This window comes from Silene latifolia, chromosome 9 (genome assembly GCF_048544455.1).
Source record: "Silene latifolia isolate original U9 population chromosome 9, ASM4854445v1, whole genome shotgun sequence".
Lineage (NCBI taxonomy): Eukaryota > Viridiplantae > Streptophyta > Magnoliopsida > Caryophyllales > Caryophyllaceae > Silene > Silene latifolia.
Window position 1 is genome coordinate 136,176,513 of NC_133534.1, and position 23,811 is coordinate 136,200,323.

The 23,811-nt window shown below is 37.4% G+C and overlaps 2 protein-coding genes and 1 non-coding gene across 4 annotated transcripts; 2 read left to right on the forward strand and 1 right to left on the reverse strand.

Moving 5' to 3' along the window:
• The first annotated feature begins 551 nt into the window (after positions 1-551).
• On the forward strand, positions 552-10,427 carry LOC141600097 (ABC transporter G family member 24-like). Of its 2 annotated transcripts, XM_074420282.1 has the most exons (15): positions 552-676; positions 832-1,035; positions 3,131-3,204; positions 3,456-3,725; positions 4,377-4,440; positions 4,545-4,688; positions 4,821-4,855; positions 5,182-5,255; positions 5,438-6,306; positions 6,543-6,839; positions 7,197-7,670; positions 8,550-8,698; positions 8,831-9,120; positions 9,225-9,358; positions 9,688-10,427. In XM_074420282.1, exons 2-15 carry the CDS (start codon positions 860-862, stop codon positions 9,842-9,844), a joined length of 3,207 nt encoding a protein of 1,068 aa, XP_074276383.1. In that variant the 5' UTR covers positions 552-676; positions 832-859; the 3' UTR covers positions 9,845-10,427. The 2 variants fall into 2 exon arrangements, with proteins under 2 accessions (XP_074276383.1, XP_074276381.1); XM_074420280.1 differs by having other exon boundaries at positions 591-1,035.
• A 5,785-nt stretch (positions 10,428-16,212) lies between these two features.
• LOC141601630 (uncharacterized) lies at positions 16,213-17,238 on the forward strand. The gene is made up of 2 exons (XM_074421925.1): positions 16,213-16,652; positions 16,878-17,238. The coding sequence occupies exons 1-2, from the start codon at positions 16,213-16,215 to the stop codon at positions 17,236-17,238; spliced, it is 801 nt and encodes a 266-aa protein (XP_074278026.1).
• A 3,506-nt stretch (positions 17,239-20,744) lies between these two features.
• LOC141603838 (small nucleolar RNA R71) lies at positions 20,745-20,851 on the reverse strand. Its single transcript, XR_012525686.1, has one exon. It is a non-coding gene; the product is annotated as a small nucleolar RNA R71 (small nucleolar RNA).
• Positions 20,852-23,811: the final 2,960 nt, after the last annotated feature.

A 23,811-nucleotide genomic window follows, 5' to 3' on the forward strand; every position in this document is an offset into this window, starting at 1 on the left:
TTTTTTTTAAAAACCGTATCAAGATAAACACTAAACCACTTTCATTTAGATCAATATTAAGCTTAATAATTGTTGGGTCACCAATTCTAAAGGGTCAATATCGAGCCGAGTTTATATTGGGTTAGGTTCGAGTACGAGTCACTAATCATCGGATAATATCGAATATCACGTTTAAAACGGGTTGCGTATGCCGAAATTTTCGAGTTGTCTTATAAGCTAAAGCTGTGCATGTGAAAAGGAGATTCTAAAACTTGATATCACCTGACGAGTGACGAATACTTCCTCCATTCAACTCCACTCTACCACTTTCTTTTTACACGTTTACCAATGCGTGTTTTACGCGCTAAATATCGTTAGCTACGTATTTGTAAAAATTATAAAAGTTAGATATTTTTAATGTATTCGTAAAGACGAATCAAACAAGATCCCACATGAATATATTTCCACTTACGTATCGAGAGAAAATCGAAATTGAATACATAATTGTGAATAGTGTACAAAAGTGAAATAGGTAGAGTGGAGTTGAATGGAGGAAGTATAACACATTTTGCATACAAATTAAAAACACCAAAAAATGACTGTTGACTAGTAGGGAGAGAACCGAGTAGAAAATTATAAAAATGCATTACGACTAAATCAAATAAGTCCGCCTATCAAAGTTGAAGACATACAACAAGTACACGTCCTACTTATACTTTTTAATATACAAAGAATCTTCAAATTTTCATTGTTTCTGCAAAACCCAATCTTGAATCATTATTCATTCATTAATTAACATTTATTTATTTCTTCTGATTGTATTGAATTAATTTGATAATTGATGATGACAAGTACATTAGCATGGAAAAAACCTCCATTAATGATGCTGAACATGCTTCTGCTACTCACCTCTGCTTTCATGCTGGAAATACAAGCTCAATCAACCACTAATAATGAAGTTGAAACTATCAATTTCTTGAGAAATGGAATTGGGAATATCACTGATAAACTTGCTTCTGAGATGCAATCTCGTGCCAGCTTTTGCATTGTTGATGGGTAACCTTTTTTTTTTTTTTTTTTTTTGTGCTTTTTTCGAAACAGAAAACATTATAGTCGACCCCATGCTCCCGCCATTTCCGATTACAATAGGGATATTATCCGTGCTAAGATTAAAACGGATCAAATATATAACACTATTTGCATAGATAAGACAAGTCTTTTAGTAAATATCTAGACATTTTATTTTTGTCTTACCTATGAAAGTGGAAACTATTTGACCCGTCAAAAATTTAACACGGATAGTGCCCCTCTTAAATAAAAATTTGTGTTCCGATTGATTCTGTAGACAGGGGGTAATGTTGTTATTGTCTTGTTGATGGGTAATTCTTTAATTCCTGTTTTTAGTTATTTTCAAATATTTTTTCTATTTAATTTGCTTCCAAATTTTCAAGGGTAAACTATATATTAGGAATTCAGGAAAATAGGTGTTTTTACCACCGGACTAGATGCACTTATATATGCTTGTTTGTTACACTGTTCTTAATTTTTTCCAGAATTTCCGATTTGTTTTGGTCACGTGCCCTCCCTTGCCCCCACCCAAATCCGCCCTTGGTTAGGCTAGTTTAGTGTTATTACATTTAGTTACTCCGTAGTTGTTTAATTTGGTGTGTGTGGATGTGATAACTTTAGACCGCTAATATCAGATTGATTCGATACAATTAGACATAAGTCTTAACCACTTGGCTATTACTTGACGCGTTTTTTTTTTTTGTTTTTTTTTTTTTTATAATTCGCAGTTGGTGTGGAGTATATATTACATATTTGGTTGAAATTACAGTTTAAAATTAAAACTTATGTAGTTGTGCTAGTCATGATTCATGAATATGTACGTAGTTTTTTACTAATATCAAGTTCGGTTACTTTGTCATAGAGGTACGTAGTTGTGATTTTTTGTGTCAAAGGAGTCACAGTGGGATTGAGGATTTGAACTTACGACCTAATATACATACAATTGTGACGGTTATTTGAAGCGAGATGCAATGACTGGCCCTTATCCCTTATCTATAAAAGCTGAAGCCAATAAAGCTCTCCTATTGGTCCATAGTTTTTAAGAATTAAAAAGAAAAAAAATTAAGGTAGGACCCCCCATGTTCATCCTACACATTTAATTACCCTCTCTCCTATATTTCACTTGATTTACTTTTATTTTTCTCCTTTTCAAACTAATGAGTTTACGATATTTTAATTTTAGTTTTAACTTTTTTTATAATTACATATTATACATATATATTTTCCTAAAATGTTAGGAATACATCTGAATGAAATTAAAAAAAATTACAAAATGAATAAAATTACAAATTATTTGTACTGGTTTTCTTATTGATAGGTACCCAAATAACATTTCTATACAAAAAAAAATGCAAGTCTCGATAAGAATTAAAGCACATTCGTATAATTATAATTTATAATGTTAAGAAATATACAAAATTTAGCAAAATTTGAAGAAGATTCATATAATTACAATGCGTCTTGCTTCAGACAGGCCTTTTTGGTCTGAAATAATAAGACGGGATTTTGTAACCATTTTACAGTTAAATGTGACCATTATGGAAAAACCAGTTACCATAAGCTGTAACACTGTCAATACCATTGTGGTTACATTTAACTATAAAATGGTCACATATGCCCGTCTGAAACAAGAATTTGTGATATAATTATAATGTTAAAAAAAATACACATGGTAAAGATTTTAATGATTATAAAAAAGTACCATCACTAATTTTCTTATTTTAAAAAAAAAACACAAGTCTTACAAAGCATTATTATGAGACAAAAACATTTATTTAGTAATCAGGCATGAACAAAATCATATTTACAATTTCAATACCGTCATTTGAATTTAACATTTGAATAAGGAAGCTCAATTCATTATATGTGGTTACAATAATAAATAAAAGGCCGGATTAAATTCAATACCGTCTCTATGGACAATTTATATTATTACGATATTGAACACTTAACATCTGTTGTTACGAGCCGTGCATTTTTTTTGCACGGGTGTAAAACTAGTAATCCTTGATACTCTAAATAGTCTGAGTTTTGTCACTTGACATTTCTCATCATTTGCTAATGTTAGTTAAAAATGTTTCAGGCAGACTGATTGGGATAGAGCATTCAACTATACAGACTATGGTTTCTTGTCTAATTGCATGGTAAATACTAAAGGTAAGGACTGCTGCTCCTAAATTTTCAGTGACATTTGACATTTGACACTTGACACTTTTTCTTTTTTCTTTATGTTGACGGATTATGAACCAGATCATGAGTACCATCCTCAATGTCTTTATCAGTTAAGCCAGCCAATGGTCCGCACCATAATTGAGCTTAAAGTAGCTCCTATCACCTACTCGTATTACTCAATCTATCATCACAGCTGAAACTGATTTGTAACTTTGACTGCCATGTTGGTTTTACAGGAAATGTCGGGAGTCGGTTATGCAATACAGCAGAGATAGAGTTCTACTTAAATGGCTTCTTCAATAAAGTGGGGAGTGTCAATTACATAAATCCTAACAGGAACTGTAATTTAACTTCATGGGTTTCGGGATGTGAGCCCGGATGGGCTTGCAGCGTTGCTGCTGAAGACGTTAACTTGGCCGATTCTCGGCAAATACCTGCAAGAACATTTGACTGCAAGACTTGCTGTGATGGTTTCTTTTGTCCACAAGGCCTTACCTGCATGATGCGTGAGTGCTAAGTATTGTCTATTGATTACATATATTTTTCACTCGATTTAAACTTATTTTGCTGTTCCAAATCACAAGGATTTTTGCATGAATCTGCCTGTAAGTTAACTCAAAAGTTGTCTTCATCATCTTCTAAAGCAAAACTTCTGCGTATTTTGTGTATATAGACATAAAAGGGTTGTTTTGAAGTTGATGAATGCTACTTTCAGACTTTTAGTGACAAAGACAAAGTGACAAACTCTCATGTATGAAAATATCACAGGACCTTGCATAGTTAATCTGGCAAAAAGTTTAGGCAAGTCCGTCTTATAATAGCTCAGGGCGTGGTACTAAATATAGGCTATGACACCGCACTATGTCCAAGATATAGACATTTGAAGGTTACCGTGACTGCTTTTAGAGGCGTATAGCGGCATTTATTCTACAATGACTGAGATCAGAATGCAACAACCGATTTCAAGATCCAGTCTGATACCATGGTTTGGGAGAGTTTAGCTTTTAAAATTCCGAGTTGGATAGATACACCCAAAACATACAGTTCACTATGTCTTAAGATGGTCTTACCCAAATTCTATTGGTTAATCTTCATTATGTGTTAACAAAATGCGCTCCTTAACACTATCAGCTGACATGTGCTTTCTGTCCTTGAAGCTTGCCCTTTGGGTGCATACTGTCCATCAGCATCACTGAATGCATCAACTGGCTTATGTGATCCGTAAGACATGGAATTCCTAAAACGTTCTATGTTAATGTGTTTTCCTTTGCATATATTGGCCTGTGTTTATTGTAATAGTGTTTTTTTTTTCTGCTTCTCCTCAGATACCAATATCAACTCCCTCCTGGAAGAAACCATACTTGTGGTGGAGCAAATATATGGGCTGATTACGGTACTAGCAAACAGATATTCTGCCCTGCAGGATCATACTGTCCTACAACAACTGAAAAAGATGCATGTGATAGAGGGTACTACTCTTTCTTTCAATGCGCAGTTCAGTAAATGCCGTGTAAAAATATTCTATTAGTTTGTCACTAATCTTGTCAAAATAACTAAAGGAAGCTCTAACAATGTTCTATCGTTCTTCTATGTGTTTCCAGACATTACTGCTTGACAGGTTCCACAACAGAAGAAAGTAAGTTTCCTTGAAAGTGCATCCTATAATAAATAATACTCCATATGTGCTTATGAAGCTAAATACTAGTGCTTTGTTTTTTGATTTTTTTTTCCGGTTTCAGTCAGAGGTCATGAGTGCCACTATTCGATGACTTTACCAACTGCACTACGACATCTGTATTTATTCTATTGCTTACGAAGTTAAAAAAAACTAATGCTTAGGAAGAATGAATTGTTCTTATTTATTTTGCTCAACTGGATGAGTCAGGAAATTTATTTTTTATAAAAATAAAATTAAGCATTGTGAAGTTAAGATATTTAACTAATTATATTTCATATTTGCAGGATGCTCAAAGCTGATTTCATGCAAGGGGAATACTGAGAAGCAGAACATTCAAACTTATGGAATTATGCTCATTGTAAGTTGCATTATTTCCGAATGTGTCAATGATGTAGTTGTCAATCTAATTAGTGATTGAACTGTTTTTAATTTTATTAGAACTTTGGAGTAATCGAATAACGAAAGATGTTTTAAGAGATTGGTAAACTGAAAGGATTGTTTAAATGATGGGAACTGACATCTTTTCAACCAATCTTGCAGATCGCTTTAGTTGCTGTTCTTCTAATTGTGTACAACTTTTCTGACCAACTTCTAGCTCTTCGAGAAAGAAGACGTGCCAAATATAGGGAAAGAGCGGCTAGAAGTGTGGAACATAATGAACGTGTTCGAGCAAGGTGGAAAGTTGCGAAAGACGCTGCTAAGAAGCATGCTTCTCAATTACGATCTAATCTTTCAAGGAGATTTTCTCAGAGAAAGCTCAAGATTGTTCATGAAGATGAAGTCATACCAGATGATTCTCTGTTATCTGTTCAACAGGCAAGAATCATGAGTGACTCACAGCCATCATCCGTAATCATGGCTGATTTACCTGTAGATGAGCCTCCAAGTAATCCGAAATCAGGTCTTGAGATTGAAGGCAAAACTCCTAAGAAAAATACTCCGAAAGGAAAAAATGATAATACAGAAAGCCAGATTTTTAAGTACGCATATGCTCAAATCGAAAGGGAAAAATCACGAGAGAGGCAAAGTGAGAATCTTTCATTTTCCGGAGTTATCTCAATGGCTACTGGGGATCAAATTATGAAAAGACCTCTAATTGAAATTGATTTTAAAGATCTAACTCTGACGTTGAAAGGCAAGAAACGACATCTCTTAAAAAATCTTACGGGTAAAATAATGGCTGGCCATATATCTGCTGTCATGGGTCCATCAGGTGCCGGGAAAACTACTTTTCTCACAGCTTTAGCTGGAAAGGCGACCGGATGCACACAAAATGGTTTAATTCTCGTAAATGGAAGACCCGAGTCAATTCACTCGTACAAGAAGATTGTTGGGTTTGTACCACAAGATGATATTGTACATGGAAACTTGACTGTTGAGGAGAACCTATGGTTCAGTGCGCGTTGCAGGTATGTTCATATTGGAACCTTGAGAGTTGAGACAATAATTGCATATTTTAAGATATTCTTTTCAATCACAATTTTTTGGAGCTCAAATAGAAGAGAGAACATTTTGTTGGAATTCTTTTAAGTCAGTTAAATTAATATATTTTTTCTGTCCGTTGGAGCAAATTTTCTTTGTATTATTCTTTTAATTGACGACTGTCCATTTATGCGATTCCATGATTTGCATCCTTCTGTTGTAGACTATCCTCTCATTTGCCAAGAGCAGATAAAGTCCTAATTTTGGAAAGAGTCATAATGAACTTGGGACTACAAGAAGTACGTGATTCCCTGGTCGGAACAGTGGAGGAACGAGGTATCTCAGGAGGACAGAGGAAGCGAGTAAATGTTGGCTTAGAGATGGTCATGGAACCGTCACTTCTATTTTTGGATGAACCCACCTCTGGCCTGGATAGTTCATCTTCCCGATTACTTCTTAGAGCCCTTAAACACGAAGCTCTTGCAGGGGTGAATATTTGCATGGTAGTTCATCAACCAAGGTATGCCTTTGTGGGTTCAGAGTCTTTGACGCCTCGTAGTTTTAATATTGTCATCATATATAACAATTCGTCTATTCTCATATGAGGCGCTGTTGTGATAATATTATCATGAGACTGACAGATATGGAAATTAAATGAGGTAAGCTAATTGGTACGGTAGGGTTTGTAGTTAAGTAGGTCTCACATTCCCGACAGTAAACCAGTAATAATTGGTGCTAGGTTCCAACATCCAACCATGAGTTATTCAAATATTTTCTCATATGGTCATATGGATATTGGAACAGCTTCATTAAAATCGTTTAATCTTATTGCACACTTATCTATTCTACTTGACCCTCATTATTTTGTCTCTTTCAGCTACGCATTGTTCAGGATGTTTGATGATTTGATACTTCTAGCAAAAGGTGGTCTCATGGTCTACCATGGATCAGTTAGGCAAGTAGAGGAGTACTTTTCAGGATTGGGAATTAATGTCCCGGAACGCGTGAATCCACCAGACTACTTTATTGATATTCTAGAGGGATTGGTTGAACCAAGCGCAAGTTCTAGAGTTAATTATAAAGAGCTTCCTGTCAGATGGATGCTTCATAATGGATATCCAGTGCCTGAGGACATGCAATCTCAAATTGCTGGGCTTGAAATGTCTCAGAGAAGTGAATCTAATATTTCAGTTGGTGAGGATGAAACTTTTGCAGGGGAACTGTGGCAGGATGTAAGGGATAATGTTGAGCTGCAGCGCGATCACATACAACACAAATTCTTTAGGCGCAAGGATTTATCTAATCGAAGGACCCCTGGTGTTATCCTGCAATACAAGTATTTCCTTGGCAGGTAAACTTTGTGTTGTGGCTTTGACATTGTAAGTGCGTCTTCGTATTGTGACTATGTTGCTTAGACTCCATATTTCCTCATCCCTCGGATGTTCCTGTTCGATATTTGACACTCCAATATGGGCATGAGTTATGACACTCGGGAGTTGGGATGCTTCATTTTCAACCAAATATATGGGAATTTTCATAAAATAGCAGAGTAATCTGAGTACTATCCGTGGACACACACATCTGGGTTGGATAGTCTTACCGAGTCTATAATATGTTGAGAATATATGAGTATATGACATATAAAGTGTGTATTTTTTGGTTTGGGTTTTGAATAAATAACTAACTAACTAACTAACTAGGGTCTAGGGGTAGACTATCAATTTGCTAACTTTTGCCCCGAATGATAACTCAAAAATCTTCATGAATCAAGGCTCCAAAAAATTTGATAACTCTTATTCCGTATCTATTTCTTTTACTTGTTGCTGCTTTTGTGACAAAAGCCTTTTTGTAATGTCAGTTAAAAATCCTAAAATGATCATTGCAAGAATTCCTTGAGTACTGATTTGTATTCTGGCCCTCATAATAATTTCTAACTTCTTATATTTATCAATCCTTTTCGAAGATAAAAGTTGACAAAAAGATGTGTAGAAAAATATTGACGCAATTTTCACACTGGGTTCATATGATAACAACTATTACTAACCTCTTGTCCCCCTCTACCCTGCAATTTGGGAGCCCTTGAGGCAGTGGGATAATGTTGTTATTGTTGTGGTAGTGGTTGATGATAATGATGCTGTAGAAAAATATACTTCGTAGCAGTTTGAGATCACACATGCTTGCCATTAAATCATTTACGATCAACTAATAACACCATTAAGTTCAATTCCAGAATAACCAAACAGCGGTTGCGGGAAGCCAAGTTATTGGCAACAGATTATCTTATCTTACTACTTGCTGGAGCCTGCTTAGGTCTTATATCCAAAATTAGTGATGAAAATTTTGGAGCAAGTGGATACTCATATACAATCATTGCTATATGTAAGTTGAAAAGCAATTTCTTTGGTTTTATTTTTCTGATGACAAGATTTTACAATTCGAGATAATTTTTTATAGTTCGTTCGACCATATAAATTTTCTAATCATTTGCAACTAATTTTTCTCTTGTTGCAGCTCTCTTGTGTCAAATTGCTGCACTTAGGACCTTTTCTCTTGACAAATTACACTATATGAGAGAAAGTGCTTCTGGGATGAGCAGCTTGGCACATTTTCTTGCAAAAGATACCATCGATCATTTTAATTCAGTGATCAAGCCTGTTGTTTATCTCTCCATGTTTTATTTCTTCACAAACCCAAGATCTACCTTCCTCGACAATTACACTGTTTTGATCTGTCTTGTTTACTGTGTGACGGGCATGGGTTATGCTTTTGCCACCTTTCTAAACCCGGGGCCCGCCCAACTGGTGCGTTTCCAAGTGAAATATTATTTTATATGTTATTGAATAAATCTCTCCTGTTCATTTTTATTGTTTGGCCTTCTGCTGAATTTGATTTTTTCTTCTTGCAGTTTTCAGTGCTCATTCCTGTTTGCTTGACGCTGATTTCTACACAGGCGTTAAACAATTCTGGGTTAAAAGTTATTGCTAATCTATGCTATCCAAAGTGGGCTTTAGAAGCACTCGTGATCGCAAATGCGAGGAGGTATAAATGTATAATAATCTACAATGTTTGTAACATGATGTGTACTTTAACTATATCTGTGAGCTATGTTACATGGGTTCTAGTTTCTATTGCCCAAGTATCAGTGTTAGCTATTTTGTAATAAAAAAAAAAAAAAGCCAATGTTTTTTGGCTTTCTTTAAATCAAGTGTCATACCATTAGGTCTCAACACCATGTCCGACTTCTCTATAGGTCGTATTCATTTTGCAAAAGCTTCTCTATAGGTCGTATTCAGTTCATAGTTATTGAGCCAATGCTCCAAATGATAATCATTTTGCACCCTTGTAATGAATTTAAATTTTGGTTTCAGGTACTATGGTGTGTGGCTGATAAATCGATGTGGCGCTCTAGCAAAATTAAACTATAGTCTTCATCACTGGAAGTACTGTATCATGATCCTCATCATATATGGTGCGGTTAGTCGCGTCATAGCCTTCATCGGCCTGCTGGTCATTCGAAGAAAGTGATCCCATTGCTATGATGAAGTATTGCTTAGTGAGTTTTGCACTCGTGTTTTTCAAGAACATAGTTGGACATGCGTCATGCAGGTCTAACTAACAAAGGAGACTGCATAATTCCCCTAAGGAATAACAACATACTCTCTGTAACCCAACTCCAATTCTTTTCTTGCACAGTTTTTGACATAGAGGGATATAGGCTAGTTACTCGAACTCTACTACAAGCGTCAAGATGCTGGTGAGTGTCAAAGTATCAGCCGCAACTGTTTGAAAAGGATCTTGTATTTGGCCACGAGTGAAGCCAGAGTACACTGCCTAACCAAAGAATATACGAACACCGGAAAACTCGGACAAGCATTGGGTGTGTTTCTTCAAATTTCCGACATGGGGTGGATCGGTTTGCTCCTTGCACAGCTTATTCCGATGCATGTTAAAGGTGGCATTTGTAACTTAACACAACAATTCTTTTTTCTCTGTACTTGTCCTGTATTTACCTTGTATATAAAGAAGTCATTATCTTGTAAGTTAGTTTAATACGACAATTTGAAGATGATCAAATGAGAAATATGTACATCACCGCAGTTACTGAACAGTTAAGCCCATTGTATTGCTGTTCCTCATGGAAAGCTATACCAGATTGCGTGATACTCCCTCCGTTTCAGTCAATAGTTTTCATTTGCTTTAGGTTCCCCTCACAAAATAAAGTAAGTGTAATCTATTCACTGGGAAGAGAGAGTAAGTTGTAGAGAATGCACTAACATTAAATTTGCCTCTCATGCTTAGTTTCATACTCGAATACGTCCATTGATTATTAACATGAAGTAGATTTTGACTCAAAATAAGAGTATGGTATGGAGTTGGCTCTTAAGGACGGGAGATGACGTCTATTCAAAGATTAATAATGAGGTTCGAGAGTTCTCGAGAGCAGCAACGGTGTTTTGGAGGCAAAGGGCTAAACTAAAATGGATGGTTGATGGTGATACTTGTACAAAATATTTTGGTTCTAAAGTGTGATAATCCGGAAGCGGTGCATGACTATCGACCGATTAGTTTGTGTAATGTGATTATGACTAAAGAGAAAGTTCTGCCTTCTTTCTAAAAATCTAGGGTTTCTTTGCACTATGGCAAAAAACCTAAATCAAAAATCACAAAAAAGTAGAAAATTAGATCTCGAGCAAGAACAAGACTCTCTTTTAGTAATCCTCCTGATTTAAAGTTAGACGATACGGTTGCAATGGTGGAAACTACGGCTACAGAGAGAAGGTTATCCCTCAATCTGTTGATGCGAAAACCTCGAAATCGATTAATGAGATGGTTGATATCTCTGCTCTAGAATTGGATTCAATGGTTGACTTAAGGGCGTCTGAGGAAGAGGGATCTCTCATTGATGAGGAAGAGGAACTTACCACTGATGAGACTAAGGGTTGGACTCAAATAACAGGGAGGAAGCGTGGCCGCTCTCTGGTAAGTGTTCAATCTTCTGATCAACTACTTCAACTTACGGTTGAGGATGTTCAACCTGAGTTAGACTATTGGTCTACAACGGTGGTGTGTTTTGTTTTGGGTGGGGGGAGGAGGGGAATCCTCCATGGGAAGTCCTATCCGGGTTTGTTAAACGACTTCGGGGGAAATATAAGTACGATAAACTGTCGTTCTTACCTAATGGTTTCTTGTTCGATTCCTGACTATGGAGTGCAAAGACCTAGTTCTCAAGCAAGGTTTTCCCATGTTTGATAATAAGCCATTGGTGGTCAAGTCAGAGACAGAAAATACATCTCTTGCTAAAGAAAAAGTCAAAGCCGTTCCCATCTGGATTCGACTTTGTGGACTCGGGCTTAAATTATGGGGTGAACAATGCTTGATCAAATTAGCATCCTTAGTTGGCCGTTCCCGCCTGTTATTTGCTCATTCTGCAAAAGGATTGGCCATGCTAAAGAGGAGTGCAGGAAGAGTGCTCCTGCTCCTGTTCCTGCCCCTAAGCAGACTCAGGTTTGGAGGCCTATTACTAGACCTAAACCTGTTCTGGATAAAGGCAAGTCTCCCCTTATTGTAGTGCCTGATCCAATTACTGAGCCACCATTTGAAGGCCCTACTTATCATGATTCTAGTGTTTTGGTTCTAGTTAGCCCCATTATTCAGATAATTAGGTAGGAGCATAACACTGGGGCATCTTCCTCTAGTAGATATGCTGCAGCTCTGGTCTCTGAGAATGCAAGTCTAGATAGGAATGAGGGTATTGCTTGTACATCAGAGCACAGGGGCATGATTAGTCCTGGAAAGAATAAAGATTTAATCAGTCCAGAAATGAAAGGGGGAATTAATACTCATACTCAAACAAGTGATAATGGATAATCTGGGCTGCTGGAATGTGAGAGGTATGAACAACCCTAATAAACAATTTGGTTGCTGGAATGTAAGAGGTATGAACAACCCTAATACACAATTATATATTAAGTGTTTTTTACATTATAATAAAGTTGGTTTATTTGGGTTAGTTGAGACTAAGATTACGGGGCATGATTTTCAATCTGTTCTTAATAATTTAGGTAATCATTGGTATGAGGTTAATAATAATAATAAGGATTATTTCACATGAATAATCTATCCTATTGGTGTCCTACTTATATTAATCCAACATTCATATTAACTCACAATAATACGAACTATCCACAATCTACCCATATTGCACTTAGACGAAGGGCTACAGGTAAACCCTAAACTTAAAGGTCATTTTTATCACTTCTCTCTCCTACTTCTTAGTTCCCCATTCATCTTCACACACACTCTCCCCCTCTAAATCTTCATCAAGATATTGCTGCATTTCCTCATTTTTGTTGTTGAGTCCATTTTTGTACACCATTGTAAATTAAAGCGAAATACCACCACCTCCTTCCTCTTTACTTTACTCGCCTTTTACATTTAGCACCATGGATTTAGTTGCTATTGTCTAAACTCTACACTGTAATCGTCGTTGTCAACAGGTGCCAACGGGTCTTCATGGTAAGTTGCTGTTTTCTTCCTTTATTCTCTTCAATTTTTTTTAAAAATTATCTAGTACTGAATTAAGATTTATCGTGTTCTGTGGTGCTGTTAATGTATTGGGTATGTTATTTTTTTTTACAGCGATAAACTGATATTAAAATAAAAGAAAGTCACTTACAATACAAACCCCGGGATACCGGAGTTCTTTAGGGTAATAAGAAGCCAACTAATCGAACCAACGTTATACGGGTATAAAACGGAAAAGTTAAGACGATACTTCTTAAAAGGAGGATGATAAAATTCATCAAAGTGGAATAGATCTGTCTCCTTCCTTTTAGCCCTCTTCACCGCTACAACTTCCTTGGTGTACCTGCAAAGAGAAAGAGAAAAATCGACAGAAACCGAAGATCTTTTTTTCATATGAATACTACCGTGGGTTACACGACTTCAACATTGGGAACAATCTGCCCGACGTCTACAACTTCTGTTCTTGTTTTCCCTAACAACAACAAACTGGAACAGAACCGCAGATATCTTTCTAAATTGAGCGGATTCTGATGATACCCGCTTCTTTTTAGCAATTTGTAAAACAACGTCCTCTTGAACCACCTTATCATTCTCAAGATGTAATACTGAAATCTCAACTAGCTCCTTAGATAAAGGAGAAGAAATGGGAACTTTTGCTACCCTTGAAATATCTTTATGAGGAGTTCCCGTCTGGATAGAGTTTTTAGAGGTGAGGGATCGAACCCTCATGTAAGACAATGAACCTACATGGAAAAAAGAGAGATCTTTACCAACCAACAAATCCTCATAACCTTGGGGCGAAATATACAATTTATTTCTAGCATTCTTTTTATTGGTGAACGAGTATTTCGCCAGTTTATCATGAAAGAAGGGAGAGGTAGAGCTATTACCTTCGACGGTAGAGTTATTACCTTCAACAGCTAGAGGCGTGTCAGCCTCACAGGTGGTATCAAGAACCATGGACGCATGACCAGAATTTATTTCAATGTTCATAGGTTCAGTACAACCAGAAGAGAAACAAGTTACAACAGGTTTGTCAGCAACATCAACACTAAGAAGTGGTTTCTTGCTTCTATTCAAAGAGCCCAACGGGTCAAAAGGAAAAGCAACCCGTTTGCCATTAGGGTTCACTGCAAGTCTGTCAACCACGGCGAGAATCTCACGACTAGCTTCTGAATTGTTCGGATCAAGACGTAAAACATGTTCAAAGTCAACTAGAGCATCTTTGAGAAGATTCTGTTGCTTATAAGCTAAGCCTTTACTATATAAGGCCTTGACATTGTGAAACAAATTTGAAGTAGCGGCTAGCCAGCTCGTAATGAGAAAGTTTTAATTCACAAGCTGCTAAATTTAGAACAAGGGATAGGGCAAATGAAAAGGTATCATGCTGATCATGAGGGGGTAAAAAACCAAGAAAACATAGGAAATTTAGGGGTTGTTTGTAAAGGCTACCTGCTAGGGATATGTTTCCTTTTTTGAAAAGAGAATTTCCTCTATCTTTCATCGACTGAATAGTGAAAATAGTTGGCTCCCCCATACTCATAATCCAGATAAGTAATTCCTCATCGTCCACATCATTGTCCTCAAAGATAAACAACTCGCTAAGATTGCAAAGAAAAGTTTGATAATCCATTGAAAGAGGGAAAAGAGTAGCAGTAAACAAAAGTTGAAAAAGGAAAGTGAATCAAAGACTTGTATGATAATCTAGACGGAGAAGGAACCACCATAACCAGCCAATCACCACCACTACCAAACCAGATCATCCACTAATGGAAACGCTCGACTACAAAAGGAAAAAGAAACAGAGAACCCCCATAAATAACCACCTCAAGCCTCCAAAATAACTTTATATGAAATAAGAGAGCACAAACACGATGATACTAGCAACAAGAGCAACCAGACCAAATACTTCAACAAGTCCCCAAGATCATCCCAAACTAACAGCACTCCGATTCCCTGAAAAAACAACCCCAAACAAAGAGAGATTCACACGAAAAGAGAGAAAGCCTGACAGGAGGAACCAAGTAGAGAAATCTTCAAACTATTAATTAAAAAAGATTCTTATTCGATCTCAGCACAAAGGGGTACGCACAGAAAACACTTTTAATCTCAAAGGACTCACAAATCAGGATTAAACCTGAAATTATGAGCAAATCAGCTTCAAAAGACAAAGAGAAAAAAGTACTGATTTTATCACTTGTTATCCTCAATTGATGCTACTGTAAAAAAAAAAAAAGAAAAAAGAAAAAAAAAAAGATTGGTGAACACAAGTTTTGGATATTATCATTTGTAACCATTAACAAAAAGAAGATTTCTTGTTTGCAAAAAAGTTCAGGAAAAGAAGAGGATGGTAATGGAGGAAGAAAGAGCAGGAAGAATCATAATAAAGAAGAAGAAGATGAAATAAATTAAAATGAAGAAGAAAGGCAGTCAAATATAAGGTTAAATAATATGATCGGAATTAGCAGTTCATATTAGTGGGTAAGTGCAAGCTAGCTAGGAAGGTTGTGGGATAGTTCGTATTATTGTGAGTTAATATGAAGGTTGGATTAATATAAGTGCGACACTAATAGGATGGATTATTCTTGTGAAATAATCCTAATAATAATCATCATCCTGGGGGGAGAGTATGGATTATCTGGGTTCCTCATGTATTTAATGTCACATTAGTTTCTACTTCTGATCAACAAATTACAGTGGATGTGTCTGAAATCAGTACGGGTGAAAGATTTTGGTATACAGTTGTTTATGGTTTCAATTCTGATGATGAGAGAAAATCTCTGTGGGATTCTTTAAAACAACTTAAAGATATGTGTGTCATTCCTTGGAGCATTTGTGGAGATTTTAATGCTCTGCTTAACTATAATGAAAAATTGGGAAGAGATGTTCAAGATAGTGAATTAGTAGATTTCAGGGAATGTGTAGATTATTGTGAGGTCATTGATCTTCAAGCCCAAGGAGCCTTTTTCACTTGGAATAACAAACAAGACCCCACTACAAAAGTCTTCTCTAGAATTGATAGATATCTGGTGAATAAGGAGTGGCTGAATCTTTATCCTGATAGTTATGCCTACTTTATGAATGAAGGGCTCTTTTATCACACTCGCTGCATTAGCTAAAGAAAGAAAGATTGTTCTTATAAGAAATCCTCCTTCAGATATTTGAATATGTGGGGGATGGATCTTGGTTTCAATGTTATTGTGCAACATGAAAGGAGGAAGAACATCAATGAGATCAAGATGTTTTAGGTGGTTACTAAATTAAAAAATCTCAAGAAACCCCTTAAGGATTTGAATAAGAACAAATTCTCTGATATTAAAAAAGCTACTCAAGTGGCTAAAATTCTCCTAGGAGATCTCCAAACTCAGATGCATCAACATCCTAGTGATATTCATATTCTTGAGGCTGAGAAGATGGAAGCTACCTCCTATCTTACTCTTCAAAAAGCTCAGATTAGTTTTTTTCAACAGAAGGCCAAAGCTGCATGGCTTAAAGGAGGGGATGAGAACACTAATTTTTATCACAATAAGATCAAAGCTAGGAATATTCACAACAAAATCTTGCATATTACTGATATGAATGGCTTGGTCCATGTGGAACCTGATGCTATTGAGAAGGCATTTCTTGACTATTATAAAGAGCTCCTGGGCAGTAGCAAACCAGTTAAAGCAATACACATCCCCACTGTCAAGATTGGTAAGCTCATTACTGATCAACTGTCCTCTATTCTGATGAGACCTGTCACAGCTGCTGAAATTAAAAAATGTATTTTCTCCATACCTGCTACAAAATTACCTGGGCTAGATGGGTATACAAATCAGTGCTATGGAATTTAGACCAATATCCTGTTGGGCCATGATGTTTGTGATGCTGTGCTGACCGTTTTCCGAAATCGTAAGCTTCTTAAACAAATTAACACTACTAGGATCACTCTCATTCCTAAGACTGCAAACCCTAGTAGTGTTATCAAATTTAGACCAATAGCCCGTTGTAATACCATTTATAAGTGCATTGCTAAACTCTTGTGTTCTAGATTGAGTGATGTGCTTCTTGAGATTGTGAGTCCTAACCAAGGTGGGTTTGTGAAGGGCAGACATATAGGAGAAAACATCTTGATTTGTCAGGACATAGTGAGACTGTATAATAGGAAAACTGCATCCCCTAGATGTCTCATAAAAATTGATCTCAAAAAAGCTTATGAATATGTGGAGTGGTATTTCCTTGCTCAAATGATAGATGCACTAAAGTTTCGTAAGAAGTTTATTAAGCTGTTGATGGTCTGTGTCACCACTACATCTTTTTCTTTGGCCATTAATGGCAATTCCTTTGGGTTTTTCCATAGTCTAGGATTCTCACTTTCTGCATGGAATACCTGTCTAGGATTCTCAATGTAGTTGGCCAACAGTCTAATTTCAAGTTTTACCCCATGTGTTCTCCTTTGAAATTAAACCATCTCCTATTTGCTGATGATCTTTTACTCTTCTCGAAGGGGAATGATCAATCAATAATGTGGATTCTCAGAACTTTTGCTACCTTTTTTATCTCCTCTGACCTATGTTTGAATAAGGAGAAGTATGATAATTACTTTAATGGGGGTAAATCAGAGTATGCTTAATGAAATTTTGCATGTCTCTGGGTTCAGGAAGACTTCCCTCCCTTTTAAATACCTAGGTATCCTCATTTCTGCAAAAAAACTTGCAAAAAATAAAGGCATGAAATTGGTTGATAAAATTACTGCTAAAATCAGATCTTGGGGGATCTAGACAACTCTCATATGCAGGCAGGCTCACACTGGTTAATTCTGTTCTCACTAGCATGCATTCCTACTGGTCCTCTATTTTCCTTATTCCAAATGGCGTTATCTCTAAAATTAATGTAATTTGTAGAAATTATATAGGGGGGGGGGGTTAGGTATGAAGGCATCAAAAATTTAGAACAAAGTTCTTATTGGAAAATATGATTAGTGATTAGCCAATAAGAAGGACCATCTTTAGGTGAGATGGGTGGATCATGTGTATATGAAAGGCAGGGATTAGACTAGCTACACTCCTCTCCTAGTTACAATAGCTGGTCCTGGAAGAAAATTGCACATACCATGTTTTAGTTCAGACATGCTTACTTGTCTGGGACTTGTTTAGGAGGCTCAACTGATTAAAAAGTAACTCATGGTTATAATTGGCTCAGAGATGTGGGTCTAAAGGTTCCTTGGTGATGTGACTCATATTTGAGTATATTTAGTCCCCGAATTAACCTCGTTCCCATGCTTTCTAGCATATATTAGGTCATTTCTTATCTTTAGTTTTCCATTTTGCATATTCTTTGAGGTTTTGTGTCCTTGGTAGGAGGGGAACGCTAACCTTGCATTTATGGAGCGAAATGGAGCTAAATGGATCGCATCTAATGACCAAGCATCGAAGAGGAGACCGACACTAGAGGCCTAAGCAAATAAATAAAGGGAAATGGGCAATGATGAAAAGATCCTTGCATCCCCAACACAATCCCCGCGGATTGTTAAGGAGCCAAACAAGAGAAGGACTCTGTCTAACGATCCGAGCGGGTCCGAGCCCAGGACGAGCGGACCAAAGCACGATCCGAGCGTCCCGATTGCCAGCCCGAGGGGATCTCCTTACAGGACCAGCCGTGCATCAGGCAAGGACGAGCGGATCCTGGTGAGAGTTGCAAGCACGATCCGCGCATGTCCCTCGGGAGTTGCAATTCCTCAAGTTTCTCTTAGGGTGTGTTTGGATTGAGGTATTTGGAGGGAAAAGAAAGAGAGGGAGAGTAGGGGATTTAAAATCCCTTGTTTGGATAGCTAATGAGGGTGGAGGGAAATGGAGGGGGAGAGATTTGGAGGGATCCAATTTCCCTCCTACAAGCCTAATCAAAATCTCTCCACAATAGGCAAGATTTGTAAGGAAATTGTATCCAAATAACCACATTCCATTCCCCCTCCACTTCCCTTCTCTCCCTTTACCTTCCCTCCTTCCCCCTCCCTTTCCCTCCATTTTTGCTATCCAAACATACCCTTAGGGTGTTAATAGTCATTTAAGCCTTTAGTAACCCTAATCCTTGTACTTAATTTTAGTATAAATACTCCATTGTAATACCTAGATTATCATGAACCCTTAATCAATCTTTAATCATCTCTTAATCAAGTCTTAATCTAGTCTTAATTTAGTTGTAATACACATTTTAATATTAATCACATCTTAATCTTTCCTTAATTTCTCAATTGTTCTTAGTTTTATTTGGCTAATTAGAAGATTATTGGGGTTTATTGGAGGATTGACAACCTTCCATCAATCATCAAGATTGCTTCTATTATTCTTTGCTTTATTATTTGGATCATCTCCATAGGTATAATCTCTTTTACCTTTGTTTAATTATTGTTAATTACATCATTTATTCATCATGTTTTGCTTTGTTAGTATGATTGACAACCTTATTAGCATGTTAAACTTGATCATGAGTGAGTAGTCCTTTAGCTAGGGTTAGTGGGGAATTAGGGGAAACAAACATAGGGATTGATCTATGCTTAATCTAATATATTTTCATAATTAAATTGCTTGCTTGTTGTGATTTCAACCTATGCACATGTTATGTTTGATGAAATGCGAGCCTATAAATCCTTGCATTTTTTGACCATTCCTTATCTTTTCAATGAGGATTGTAAAACATAAACCAACTCGAGCCTCAATAGACCATGCATAGAGTTGAATAGGAGGAGACTAAGTCAACTTTCTAGGTGTTGTACAGTCTAGACGACTCGGCTCCGGGACCTAAATCTTCCTAGGGATTGTAAGATATACACTAACTCGATCCTATCACAACAATAAGTGCTTGATTCTATTTGAGAACATGCTTGTATGATTTATCTCCATGAATCCCCTATGAACCCATGACACCCTAGTGCCTTTAATCAATTGTTTACAAACCCCTTTATTTGATTTACTTTGTTTTCATTAATTTACATTCACCTTGTTGATTAGTTTAGATTACATCTCATCTCAACCCAATTTGTAACACCCTAAGACATAGCTACTTGCAGTTGAAAATCCTACATCAATACCCGTCCCTTGGGATCCGACCTTTACTTACCTCTTTACTAAGAGTAGTTTGTGAAGTTATAAATATTGTTTTGGTTGGTAGCTTTTGACGACGAGTTTTAACCCACACCAAAAATGGCGCCGTTGCCGGGGACGGTGTTCAATTGATTTGATTTTCGTTAATTGTTTTTAGTTGTGTCTTTCTTCACCTTGGGGAAGTCAATCTCCTCAAGGTTGTTCTAATTATTTTCGAGTTATTTGATATTTTGCATGACTAGGAGATCACAAGGTAATTTATTACCTATTGATTTCGAGATTGAAAGGACCTTAACCAACAATAGAAGAGTTGCTAGAGGTACTTCAAGAGTTGTTGGTATTGGTGAGATTGTGGACATTCAACCAAATAACATTGAGTTGTCAACCCTTTTGCAAGAGAAGGAGAGGATAACCCATTTCAAAACCAACCACAAAATCAACCCACAATGCCTAAATTTTCATCACATTCCATACCAACCGAGGAAAACCTACCAAACGGTACTCCTACACCACCACATTTAACCGGTAATTTCATTGCCAAATCCGCATTCATACAATTAGTTGAGAGAAGTCAATTTTGAGGGATGCCTAGTGAAGATCCTCACCTACACATGGAGACTTTTTGTGACTATTGTGATGAAATTTCTCAAACCGGAGTTACTCAAGACCTAATCCGATGGGTATTGTTTCCTTTTTCTTTGATCGTTACCGCAAAGCAATGGTTGAAGAGCCTAGACAAGGCTACCCTTGGTATTGATTCATGGAAGAAGTTAGCACTTACCTTTTAAAAGAAATTCTATCTTCCGGAGAAGACTAATATGTTGAGAGCCCAAATCACCGGGTTTAAGCAAAGGGATGAGCAATCATTATATGAAGCATGGGAGAGATTTAAGGACACTTGTTGTGCTTGTCCACACCATGGACTCAGTGAGTGGTTCCTTGTACAACAATTTTGGAACGGCCTATATGAAGACTCACGCAATATTCTTAATATGGGATCCAATGGGATGTTTACCGAAGTTGATGACAATCAAACATGGGCCAAAATCGAAGAGATGGCGATTCATAATTCCCAATATAGTAGGCCTCGAAAGGCCACTAGAGGAGGAAAGCATGAGGTAGATTCTATCACTCAATTGGGTGCTCAACTAAGTGCTCATATCGACACCATCAATTTGAAGTTTGAGAAGGCCATGACTAAGCTTGATGAAGCCTCCAAATCACCCAAACAACATGTCAATGCTATGGTGGCATCATCCTCAATCCCAAGTGGAGTATACGAAAGTTGTGGAACCTTGGGACATGATCAAAATGAATGTAGGGGAACAAATGAACAAGTTAATGCTTTCCAAGTATACAAGAGTGGTACCCGTTATTCCAACTACTACAATGAGAATACCAAATTTCATCCAAATCTTTCATACAAGAGCCAAAATGTCCAAAACCCCCAACAAACATACACCCCACCTCCAATGAAAAACCAAGCTCAAAGACCCTTTTTCAACCAAAGCCAAGGTTATCAAAATCAACCTTCTTACAACCAATCAAATGACCAAAGCTTTGATGTTCAAAAAGCAGTCCTTCAAATGAAAAAGAACCAACAAGAATTCTTCACCCAATGCAAAAAGATAGCCAAGCTAAGGAAATCACCATCAACAACATTCTTGCCCACACCAAAATATTAGAGACTCAAATGACTCAATTAACATCTTCTAGCTCTCAAAGATAAGAGGGGACAACTACCTCCTCAAGGTAACCCGCCCACAAGACATGAGATAGTTAGTGCTATCCATTTGAGGAGTGGTACAAGATATGAGGGGCCGAAGAGGCCAATTGATGAAGATATTGTGGATACTAGTGACAAGCAAAGAGTTGTGGAGAACTCTAAGGAGGTAGATCCTACTTCCAATGAAGTTTCAAAGAATAAGAATGAAGAGAAGGCTAAGAAAAAAGAGCCTATTGTGAATAGACTTCCATTCCCAAGTCGCCAAGCGAAGCCTAAGCTTGATGACCAACTTGGATAGTTCATGGAAATTGCGAAGAACTTAAAAGTCTCAATCCCATTCACGGAATTGATCACTCATGTTCCGGCTTATGCAAAATACATGAAAAACATTCTTACCAAGAAGAAATCCATCCGAAAGTTAGAGACTATTGCCTTTACCAAAGTGAGTAGTGCTATTCTTCAAGGGAGTTCCCCTCCAAAGCTCAAAGATCCGGGAAGTTTTTCTATCCCATGTACCATTGGCGACACTACAATTAACAAAGCATTATGTGACCTTGGAGTAAGTGTAAGTGTCATGCCATACTCGGTATGTAAGAGACGAGGAATGGGAGAGCTCAAATGCACCAACATCACTCTTCAAATGGCGGATCGATCAACAAAGATACCTTTAGGGGTATGGGAGGATGTGCCCGTAAGAATTGGCAAATTCTTCATCCCGGTAGACTTTGTCATTGTAGACATGGAAGAGGATTCCAACATTCCTATCATTCTAGGAAGACCTTTCTTGCATACTGCCGGAGCGGTAATCGATGTGAAACATGGAGAGCTCACACTTGAAGTAGGGGACGAGATAATCACTTTCAATCTTGAGAAAACAATGAGAGCTTCCCGACTACATGAGCCATGCTTCATGGTCGATCACTATAGCCGAGAAAGTAATAGAAAGAAGTTAGAATCTATATGCAAAGATCAAGCCATGGGTAAAGAAACACCCCCCCCCCATATGGAAGAAGAAAGTGGATGACCTTCAAGTAGCTCTATTCGGAGAGCAAGGAATTTTCAACAACAACAAAGAGAGCTTGAATAGCTCACCCATCATGACAATTAATGAAGAAGGCCTCCTTGGCCATGACAACAAGAAAGAAGAGGTGCTCTTGTCAACTTATGACATCATTGGGGAACAAGCTAGTGAAGTTTGCGGTCTATGGGACGATGAATTTGAAGGATTGGTCAATCCTTATATTGGAAATACTATGACCTATCCTTATATTGGAAATGCTATGACCTTAGACCAAGGCTTTGTGGATCCTTGTCATCACTTTGACTTGGAATAAAATAATGGAGAAAACAATGTCCAAAGATCTATGCAAGACCTCTATCATGAAAATGAGCAAGCCTTCGACTACTTCTACAAGGTCTTGAGCAACATCAACAACACCTTGGCTTTGCCCCCTTGACATCTCATCTAAGAATGAGTGTTTGGTGGAGTCCTCCCTAAACCCCCATTTGTAAATATTCTAACCTCTTAACTCGCATTTTATTTCCTTTATTGCATCTTTGTCATTTTTGGATTTGCATTTTTGTACTTTGATCAAGATTTTTGACATGAGAGCAAGTGAGGGAGGTATTTTAACGTGTTTTGATGTGTAGTGTTTGACCAAGTGTGGGGATAACAAATGCCTAGGCTAACCAAGCCTTTGTAGTACACCCACAACATTTAACAAAGGAGAAGAAGAAAGAATGACATGGGAAAAGGAATCCCCACGAGCAGACCTGAGCTCGTGGGGGGCTGAAGAAGATCCGAGCATCCCCAGGAGAATCCGAGCATCCCCAACATCATTCCACACGTCCTAGCCTTAGGACGTGGGAGCTGGGAAAGTTTAAATTGAAGAAAACGTCCTGTAAAGGAATCTGCGCAAGCCAACTTCAATCCGCTCGTCCCCAACTTCAGGACGCTCGAGCTGTAGTGAATCCGCGCGTCCTAGGAAGTTCCAAATTTGTCAAATTTTCCTGTAAGGAAATCCGCGCGTCCCAGGAAAAATCCGAGCGTCCCCACAGCAATTTACTCGAGCTGAGGAGAATCCGCGCATCCTGGCACTGTTTTGCAATTTCAGGAAGTCCTATAAGACGATCCGCGTGTCCCGTGAAGAATCTGAGCG

What these genes read in the sequence shown, in the direction of transcription:
- LOC141600097 (XM_074420280.1), top strand. Translation starts at nt 821, where the DNA reads ATGATGACAAGTACATTAGCATGGAAAAAACCTCCATTAATGATGCTG. An exon ending in AGGTTCCACAACAGAAGAAA is followed by an intron (nt 4,856 to 5,181) that starts GTAAGTTTCCTT and finishes TCATATTTGCAG; the next exon opens with GATGCTCAAAGCTGATTTCA. An exon ending in TACAAGTATTTCCTTGGCAG is followed by an intron (nt 7,671 to 8,549) that starts GTAAACTTTGTG and finishes GTTCAATTCCAG; the next exon opens with AATAACCAAACAGCGGTTGC.
- LOC141601630 (XM_074421925.1), top strand. Translation starts at nt 16,213, where the DNA reads ATGCATCAACATCCTAGTGATATTCATATTCTTGAGGCTGAGAAGATG. An exon ending in AAATTACCTGGGCTAGATGG is followed by an intron (nt 16,653 to 16,877) that starts GTATACAAATCA and finishes CTTGTGTTCTAG; the next exon opens with ATTGAGTGATGTGCTTCTTG.